General features: G+C 37.3%; 1 protein-coding gene across 1 annotated transcript; it reads right to left on the bottom strand.

The window, feature by feature from the left end:
• Positions 1–632: 632 nt before the first annotated feature.
• Positions 633–5,697, bottom strand: LOC101670187 (disintegrin and metalloproteinase domain-containing protein 20-like). Its single transcript, XM_004766085.2, has 2 exons — positions 5,575–5,697; positions 633–3,243 (listed from the first exon to the last, which is right to left on the bottom strand). The coding sequence occupies exon 2, from the start codon at positions 3,107–3,109 to the stop codon at positions 821–823; it is 2,289 nt and encodes a 762-aa protein (XP_004766142.2). The 5' UTR covers positions 3,110–3,243; positions 5,575–5,697; the 3' UTR covers positions 633–820.
• Between the last annotated feature and the right edge of the window lie 4,982 nt (positions 5,698–10,679).

Below are 10,679 nucleotides of genomic sequence, written 5' to 3'. Positions count from 1 at the left end.
TAGGACTCTGCCCTCTGAGGAGAGGGTTGGCCAAAGTGGTGGTGAACCTCTGAGATTTGGTGAAGGGCTCAGAGGCCTGGGATCTAGAGCTCCAAGGGCAAGACTCTTTATAGCTGTGCCAATATCTCTGAGGCTGACAGTACTGTTGGTTCTGGGAATTACCAAAAAAAAAAAAAAAATGTGTGTGTATATATATTATAACTATATGTATATGAATACATATAGTATATCATATCATTCTGTCCTTATCTGTACTACATTTAAATCTGTATATGGTAATGTAAAGATTGTAAGGTGCTTCCTCTGCCAAGGTGAGAGTCAGTGAGGCAGCTCTGATATGAACAACACTCAAAACATTTCCCATGTGCAGTTTCCCTCTACCGATCACTACTCATGGTAGCTAAAAATGGAGGACTCACAAAGGAGAAATGTGATTTGTAGTTTCCTATTCCCTGTATATGAAAGCAGATTACAAAGGGGAAGTTTGTTTGGAATTGTCAGGCAGCAAGCTAAACACACACACACACACACACACCCCTCTGAGGGCACTGTCATTGATCAGGAAATGCAGAATCATTCCGTAAAAATTGCTGAAATTGCCTAAAATAATGGAAAAGAGAGCTGTGCTGAGAATTAGTATATTTTGCTTATTGTTCAGTGGCTAGTGTGTAATGATCCCAAGTGATAAAAAAAAAAATCTCAGGGATTTTCTGTCAGTGATCTGTGGTACAAGCTGTAACCTTTTTCCTGCCAGAGGACTAAAATTTATCAAATGGGCAAATTCATTTGGGTTGAGTTTCCTTTTGGAAATCATAACTTTTTAGTTTCCATTCTCAGGTACAGGTGGATCACTCACATCTTGATTAGTTACAGGTGTCTCATTCTGCTGTGCATTGGGATCATGTGGAACATTCTGCTCTTCTTTCTTATCCTTGTTCTTCCTTCTCATAAAAAATAAAATTAACAAACAACATAATAAAGCCAAAAAGGGCATCAACCATAATAATAACTGGTAAGTCTTCTGCTGCTGCTGCTTCTGTGACACTCCAGTCTTATTTCTTATTGGGGGTGGACCACTGTCAACACTGCCTCCTGTGCCTCTTACCTGGCAGTCAGGGGGGTTCCACTCATCGCCACAATGGCAGTGATGTCTATTGTTGCAGATCCCATTCCCATTGCAGGTCTCGGGCGAACAGCTGGTTTTCAAATATGCCAAAGGGATACACTTCCTTTGGATGCAGATACGGTCTTTACCACACTCTGTACCATCTTTCACTTCACCAAGATCAGGCAAGGGCATCCCATGATGGAAGTCTATACCCCAACATACATTATCATTGAGGTGAAGCCAATGCAGAGTAGAATGGTCTCTCAGAGTGGGGATTTTTGCCACGTCCTTACACTGCACCCTCCCACACAGGGTATCTGAGGTGTTACATTTTGTAAATCGATGGCCCTTGAGGCCACAGTTACCAAAACGATCTCCTTGAATATTCACTGTACTGTAGCAAATCTGACTCGCACTCCTGGCACTTGGGCCAAAAATTTTGCTACACAGTTCATCACGGATATTGCATCTCTTTTCATAGCAGTAGCCACCCCCTGGGCATTCGACTCCATCTTGCACATACACATCTTCTGGGCATTGATAAGATGTCCCATTGCACCACTCAGGAAGATCACATTGATTTGCCTGTTCTCTACATAAAGCACCTGATGGCATGAATTTGCAGTCTTTGCAACAAAGCCCAAAAGCACAAGTAGCCCCAGGACTCAGAGTACAGTCTAACTGACAGCATGGATCTTTTGTACACAAATTTAAGGAGCCACAGTCACACTCTTCTTCTTCTTCAACCACGCCATTCCCACAGCGTGTAAACTTGAAGCTTCTCTCTGGAGTGGGTGGGTGGAAGATACATCTAGATCCTGCAGAAGTGTGCCAATATTGAGCATAACTGCAGTTGCTGAATTTGGTTGACCATGGCTGTGCTGCATACATTATGCACCCATTGTCTGCACATTTACATGTTTCCTCATCATGCCCCATACCCAGAGAATGACCAAGCTCATGTGACACAACAAATGCAAAAAAAACCAAATCATCACTTGTGAAGGTATCCACTGCACAATTAGTATTGTAGTTACATATTGATCTGACATAAGATATGCCAAATGTACCATATCCTCTTTTTACAAAAACATGCGCAGCATCGTGGGGCACACGGATGTTAAAGCCTTTTTCCTTCCAGGCGCAAAATAAATTCATGAGTACATCCATGTTCTTTATTTCCACAGGGTTTCCTTTAGTCCAGACCTCTATTCCAACTAAACTCACATCAGTATTTAGGGGTTGATAGAAGGTATTTACATGGTTCATAGTGGTAATCACTTCCAGTTCCACAGCTGTGACATTATATTCACGATAAGCGTATCGATGGTAGTCTACCACCACTGCCATTTCAACAAATCTCTTGTGTGTCCACAGACCTCCATATCTACTTTGCAAAGTGGAATTATTGCTTTCTTGAAACTTCATTTGTTGTACTATTTTTTCATCTGTCAACCCACACCTCATGAGTGGGAATTGTTTCTCCTCATCATATATCTTAAATACCAGATGTTCAAATGTGGAAGAAAGGCTTTTGGGCAAAATCTCATAAACAATGTGATTTATCCGTAATATTCCTTGAAAGTTCCCAAAACAGGTACTCAGAGAAACCAGTGAATCCGGATCCCCCTCCACGTAACCATGGTAATAGCAATCTTTCCGGACAAATGGCTGGTCTTCAAAAAGAGCACCCTGGTCTGTGTATGTGAACACTGGGAAGTTTTTGGACAGCAAAAGCTTCTTGATCTTTATATGGAAAACATGTCTCTGGCCTCCAAGATGCAGACAGTAAGAGATCCAGCCTGGAGGCTTCTTGACAGCGCCAGTGCCTGTCATCCTCAAAGGAATCACCACTTCTGGGGGACCATGGCGATAGGAGTATCCAATATGGGACCATCCATAAAGGAGCAGAAACACCCTCAGCCAAAGAATGGGGACAGTGATCCTCACATGTACCAGGACCTCACCCACAGGCATTCTGAAGCCACCATATTCAGCCATTGGTGAGAACAAACCAGAGCAGGTCAGGAAACATTACTCTCTGCCTCCTCCCTCTGAGCTGGATATATGCTGATAAATAAAGTGTTGATATTTAAGATCTGTCTTCTAGCCGTCACACCATCAGAACAGCAACACTAAAAGAAAAAAGATAGAAGGGCAGAGACAGGGGTGGGAGATAAAAGCAAGTCAAGGTGGAGGGTAAAGAGAAGGCTATGAGTTAGAATGGGTTAGTGTTTGGATCATGGCTCAGTATACTGCATTGAGTTTTCTCTTAATGGTAAGGCAGAGTGGGACTGTGTAACAAAATATTGGTGATCGGCCATAGGTTGACTCTAGATGAAGGACACATATTGATTCTTATATTGTTCTGTAAATATAGGAATGTGTGCCAACATTTTCACAGTAAATACTTCAAACAAAACTGTATTAATGGTAGCATGAACTCCTATCACGTTTTAATGTAGCAGTCTCAATTTATACGTATGGGCTGGATGTGAATATCACTATATAGGTCTTCCTTTCACTTTCAAATGATAAATTATTTAGTCACATACATTACTCAGGCAAGATATAAAGATTACTCACATATATTATTATTTTTTCTCATTGTCTGTAATATACGCTTCCATGTGCCAAATTATTAATTATCCTGTCTCTTTCCTGCATTCCTCTTTTCATCTAAGCCTGTGAAACTGCAAGGACCAAAGCATCAGTTGTTTTCACAAATATTGGCATCAAAACCTGAATTTATAAGATTGCAAGATAACTTCTTCCTGGGTTTGATGGTAAAATGTATTTATTTCATAAATAAAATTACATATACACATTTTATATGAATAATAGAAGCAAGATAATGGTGCAACACATTCAGAAAATATAAATGAACATATATGTTGTGAGACTAATGGTCTGGAAATATTAATGGTCTTAAGTTTGGACAGAGTGCTTGGGCCAAAGCTACACATTAGAAATTTGTAAAATTTCAATATTTTATATATACATTGTTTATTTTTATTGTCTAGTGAGAATATCACAGACTTTATGAGATCATTAAAGTAATGTGAATGCTTGAGGTAATGAAACCAAGAACTCTTTCTCTGGTTGAAAAACCAGAAAAGTGAAGTCAGCTATTTATCTATTTGTCTATTTGTATTTATCTAATGTAAACTGATCAAATCACCTCCCATAGTAGGTAACATAAAAGTAAAAGATGCATGATTAAGGACCTATGATCTCATACTCCTTATACCTGACATCTTTTCTGCAGAATCATTGTGTTACCTATGGAAACTTCCTTTCATGAAAAACAAAGATCCCTCTACTCTCACTTTCTAAGGGAAAGTTCCTTATTCCTACTTCATTTTACTAAACATACCAGTCAACAATTCAAAGCCAGACAGAGAGAGAAATATTTTCATTCTCAGTATTCCTGTATGGCATACAGAACAGATGACTGGTCTCAATTTCCACTGATTGCCAAAGTCACTTCGAAACCACTAGACTGGTAGCCATCTCATTAGATCACTATTTAGCTTGCATTATTATTATTACTCATACACCAACACCCATGTCAATACTACATAAACCTCAAGAAATTAGGTGTCTGATTTTTTTTTTTTAAGATTTTATTTATTTGACAGAGATCACAAGTAGGCAGAGAGGCAGGCAGAGAGTGAAAGAGGAGGACGCAGGCTCCCTGCTGGGCAGAGAGCCCGATGTGGGGCTCGATCCCAGGACCCTGAGATCATGACCGGAGCCAAAGGCAGAGGCTTTAACCCACTGAGCCACCCAGGCCCCCCAGGTGTCTGATTTATTAATGTGATTTTACCCACATTTTGGAATTGGTGAGCATGTGGACAACCCATGTAACTCCTTGTTTATTTTAGTTTTATGACTCATTTTCAACATTTAGCCATTGGTCTATGGCTAAGCATTATATTTTGGTATCACCTGTATCTAATTATCAAACTCTAACTGTAATCCTAACCATAACCCTACTCCTAACCCTTATCATCCTCCATTGTTCTGACTCTTAGATATTAAACCATTAACCACAACTCTTATTCTTATTCAAAACTTAATTCCTTTCTTAATAACCATTTTCACTAATAATGTCATAAAGTGCCATAATAGTACAGAGACTTCCAAGTAGATGGTCATATATCATCTTTTACAATTCATTTTTTTCCTTTCCCAAGTATTAACTCTATCTACCTCCACTCTCACTCCCATTTATAGTCTATCAATTTTTCCCAAACTATGAGTTAAAACCCATTAAAAATACAATTTTGTTCATTTAACCAACTAAAATAGATGAGAATAAGACATAATCCAGGTCACAGATCCTCTTGAAGATTAAAAAATTGGCAAAGAATCATGTGATGTGTATGTTTGCGTGTGAGCATTTACGTATGCACAAATAGTAGTGCTTCTCTCCTTTATAGCTAAATTCTTGAAAGACTTACCTACAGTAGAATAAATGGTTCCCACTATCTTTTTTTAATATAGCCCTATCATAGAGGTAGTACAAACTACCTCTTCATGTACAAAGACTTTGATCTGAAACTTTTTATAAAAAAGAGAAATAACAATCCCCTCCCTTTCTTCTATCATTCGATTGTGTTCTAGATTGAGCTGCTTAGCAACAAGACTTTCTCAATTCTAAAGACCATGGCAACTGGATAAAAGTTCTCCTATTCTGGCTCCATCAACTCCATCAAGTTTCATCTCTTAATTACTCTTTAATATGAATAAATAGGACTGTATTTTTTATCCCTATCTTATGTGCTCCCTGCACACAGTAGAAGCACTTTATCTTCAGAACTTTTGCTCATACCATTGTCCTGGCCCCATACTATTTTCTCAGCATTGAACCATATTACGGAATACTTGAATTACCTCAGGTTCCAGAAAGACGTTTGAACCTATTTAAATCATTTTACAAGTATACAAACATCAGTAGCCATCTGTAGCTTTATTAGATTAATGAATAACTCAGAGATATTTTATATCTACAAATAAAGTGTTTCATCTATTAGGGAGTATTGTTAGAAAGAGAAGGCAAAATAATATTTGAAAAAAGAGAAAGATGAATTAAATATAGTGTGGGTGGTGATGTCAGCAACATGATGGCATAGATACTGCTCATTTATCCCCCCTCTCCTTTTTTTAAAAAATGAATTAGACATCCATACATTAAAAAAGAGGACCTTAGCACCTGGGAGGAATTCAAGAGAACCTTTGCTCATCTGTGCATCAGAATATAAACAAACAAGACCTCAGTAAGAATGGATCCAAGGGAGTAAACCTGTCTCTCCTCCACCTGCTTTGGTCAAGGAAAAAACCTGGAATGTGCTGTCTGGACAGAAACACACAGGTGAGATAAAATTTATAAAAGTCTAGCCTGTCATAGTGGAAATTTCAGCATTGCCATTTGAGCAGAATAAAAATGAGTTTGGAAGCAGTGGACAGAGAGGAACTCTACTAAAGCCGTCCCCCTCCCCAGATGACACTGCATAGGACTAAACTCTCTTGTCAGTGGCTACAGAGATGTTTCTCATAGAGATAGTAGAAAGTGGTGACTTCCCCAAGGAGAAGTTGGAAAGTAGTGGGTGATTGTTGGGTTAATCTACTTGTGGGGGTCAAAACTGGAGAAAACTGTTTATTTTCAGCAGGCCTGATTTGTGAGAATGTACCTCCATGACGAGCAGGCAAAGAAAGGAAAGAAAGCAGACAATAATTTCAAAGATCCTGAAAAGAATACAGTGTCTACATGGATTCAGGACTCAGCAGGAAATCTCCCCACAAGCTTTTGGCAGTACCCTGCTGGAGAATATCTCTGTCAGCCTGCAGGCACCCTAATTAGAAGAATAAGATTAAAGGTGTTGTTTGGTAAACTTTAGTTAACTGTTTGCCTTTCTTTTTATAACAGACTATATATTTCATCTTTGTACAAGTTTTACTTAGCCATAAAAGAGGTATTATTTACAGATATTTGCTTATTATTTGAATATGTTGAAATCCTAACCACCAAGGATATTGGTATGAATAGGTGAGGCTTGGGAGGTAAATTGGTCATAAGGATAAGCAATCATGAATAGGGTTAATGTTCTAGTAAAGAAGAGCTCATAGCTAGCCCCTTCTGTCATGTGAGGATACAAGAAGGGCCCTCGCTCAACCATGTTGGCAATCTGGTCCCTGACTACCAGCCTCCAGAACTATGATTGAATAGATAGATAGATAAATAGACAGATACTTGTAAGCCATCTAATCTGTGGTATTCTGTTATAACAATTTGAATGGACAAAATTAGTTTATGGATTTTGTGTTGACTGAGAAGAGTTGAGAACTATTTTTAGTCAGTGAAAATATATGTTTGTTGGGTCTTTATTTGAAATTTTTTTTTTCATTTATTTGGATGTTAGTCACAAAAATTATAATCACATATCATAGTTTAGGAACTCTGGGCCAAGGTAAAATTCTCAAACAAAGGAGTAAATCAAAGTTAACATGTTTGGTTCTTATTAAATAGGAGCAACTGGTGGGGAATGTATGCCCTCTTTGGATACGAAATCTCTTCTGTTGGATGTACTGCAATGGGCAAATACCCTAATTTTTTTGCAAATTCCAGACAGGATCAAAATATACTGAAGAAAAATATGTACCAAGCCCAAAATTTAGATCTCTTTTCAAGAATTCCATATATCAAGCATTATGGAGATTTTGAAGTATTAGTTGCCTTTGAGTTAGAATTTATTTAATGTCTTGGATAGTTTTGAGTTTAAAACACTACTGGGTCCATTCTTACCTTCCTAGAACTGTGTGAAATGAAGTAGAGCTTCAAGTGTTTATTTAATGAGAGTTTTATATGCTCCCTTAAGTGCGTTGACTACAAAATGAGATTTCTTTTTAATCCCCAGGGAGTATTTAAGATACTCTTTTACTGGAAAAACATAGTGTTATTTTCTGGGATGTGAAATAAAATGTAAACCTTAACTTTTTTGAAAAATTAAAAAGAAATTTAAATTTTATTTATTTGAGAGAAAGAGCAGAAGCAGGAGGAAGGGCAGAGGGAGAGAGAGAAGCATACTCCCTTCTGTGTGTGGAGCCTATTGTCGGGGATGGATCCCAAAACCCTGAGAACACGACCAGAGCTGGAGTCAGATGCTTAACTGACTGAACCACCCAGACACACCTAAACTTTAAGTCTTTTAAATGGAAAATTTGAATTCTATTAGAGTAACAAGATAAAAATTAAATTTTTTTAAGATTTACATATTTATTTTAGAGAGAGAGAGAGAGAGAGAGAGAGGAAGAAGAAAGAGGAACTAGTGGGGAGGGGCAGAGGGAGAGGGAGAGAGAATTCTGAGAAGACTCCCTGTTGAGCCGGGAGCCTGACGTAGGGCTCAACCCCAGGACCCAGAGAGGATGAACTGAGCTAAAATCAAAAGTTGAATGCTCAACCATCTGAGCCACCCAGGCACCCCAAAGTGTTTTAAATCACTGAAGCAACTGATTAAAAATTCAGCTGTTATTGTGGAAATAACTAGAGATTCCTAGGCTTGTTCTGATTTCATCTTGCTGATAAAAGTTGTACACCTTACATTATTGAATATTCATATACTTTGGGGTAAAATTTTACCCACATTATGCTTATACGTGTTTGAGCTAGTTTAATCTGTCAGTTGTGTGTTTTACTTTGTTACACAGAGATTGGACAATGTTGATTATATGAGAGACACTGAGATAGTTGACATTTTAAATTGTGAGGTCAGTTTGATGTCTTTTTAAAAATAAATCCTTTTTATTAAGAAATCATAGTGAACCACTCTCCTTATAACAATAATTGTCCTTAAGTTAATAAGGGATTTTTAGGTTTTTGTTTTTAAATCAAAATATTTTTGATATACAATATACATAGTGATTCATAATTGCATACATTACAAATGCTTACCCTAGTTGGTATAGTTATGATCTGTCACCACACAAAGTTACTACAATAGAGTTGACTATAGTCAGTATACTGTTCTTTTTATCCCCATGACTTGTTTATTTCATAATTGAGAGTTTATATTTTCTTGTCACCTTCCTGATTTTTCCCATCATCCATCCCTCTTTTTTCTAGCAAACACCTGTTTTCTATATTTATGAGTATGTCTCTGTATTGTGCTTATTTTTAAATTTTTCTTGTTTTTAGATTTTATGTATAAGTGAAATAATTTGGTATTTATCATTCTCTGTCTGACATTTCACATAGCATACCATCTAGGGCCATCTATGTTGTCAAGATACAATACATTTTTATATCTAAGTAATATTCCATTTATATATATGCCATACCTGCTTTACCCACTCATCTATTGATAAACATTTAAGATGCTTTCACATTTTGGCTATTGTAAATAATACTCCAATAAACATATGATGCATATATCTTTTCAAATTAGTGTTTTTATTTTCTTTGCATAAATACTCAGTAATAGAATTTCTGGATGGTATGGCATTACTATTTAATTTTTGAGGTATCCTGTACTGTTTTTCCATAGTGACTGCACCAATCTACATTCCTACCAACAGTGCACCAGGGTTTTCTTTCTTTGCATTCCTGCCAACACATTATTTTTTGTTTTTTTGAAACTGGTCAGTCTGACTGGTGTGAGGTAATAGTTCATTGTAGTTATGATCCTCGTTTTTCTGATGATTGGTGCTTTTGAACATCTTTTCATGTGTCCATTGGACATCTATATATTTCCTTTGGAAAACTATGCAGATTCTCTGCTCGTTTTTTAATTAGATTATTTGGTGTTGAGTTATATATACATTCTTTATATATTTTAGATATTAACCCCTTTTCAAATATATTGTTTGCAAATATCTTTTCCCCTTTAGTATGTTTTATTTTTGTTTTGTTTATAGTGTTGTTTGCGAGCAAAACTTTTTAGTTTAATATAGTCTCATTGGTTTTGTTTCCCTTGTTTGAAAAAACACTTCCAGAAATATATTGCTGATACCAGTGTCCAGGAGTTTACTGGTTATGTTTTCTTTTAGGAATTTTGGTTTTTTACACTAAGGGTTTTTTATTTTTATTTTTATTTATTTTTTAAATTTCTTTTAGTGTTCCAGAATTCATTGTTTATGCCCCACACCCAATGCTCCATGCAATATGTGCCCGCCAAAATACCACCATCAGGCTCACTCAACCTCCCATGCACCACCCCTCCAAAACCCTCAGATTGTTTTTCAGAGTCCACAGTCTCACAGAGTTCCTCTCCCCCTCCAATTTCCCTCAACTCTCTTCTCCTTTCCATCTCCCCATGTCCTCCATGTTATTCCTTATGCTCCACAAATAAGTGAAACCATATGATAATTGACTCTCTGCTTGACTTATTTCATTCAACATAATCTCTTCCAGTCCCATCCATGTTGATACAAAAGTTGGGTATTCATCCTTTCCGACGGAGGCATACTCCATAGTATATATGGACCACATCTTCCTTACCCATTCATCCATTTAAGGGCATCTTGGTTCTTTACACAGTATGGAGACTGTGGCCATTGCTGCTATGAACAC

Source organism: Mustela putorius, unplaced genomic scaffold (genome assembly GCF_011764305.1).
Source record: "Mustela putorius furo isolate JIRA1106 unplaced genomic scaffold, ASM1176430v1.1 tig00000682_pilon_pilon_pilon, whole genome shotgun sequence".
In the NCBI taxonomy this organism is placed as follows: Eukaryota; Metazoa; Chordata; class Mammalia; order Carnivora; family Mustelidae; genus Mustela; species Mustela putorius.
Note: the sequence above shows the minus strand (reverse complement) of the source record. Positions and strands in the feature narration are given on the sequence as shown.

Coding starts and splice junctions, on each gene's coding strand:
- LOC101670187 (XM_004766085.2), bottom strand. CDS start 3,109: ATGGCTGAATATGGTGGCTTCAGAATGCCTGTGGGTGAGGTCCTGGTA.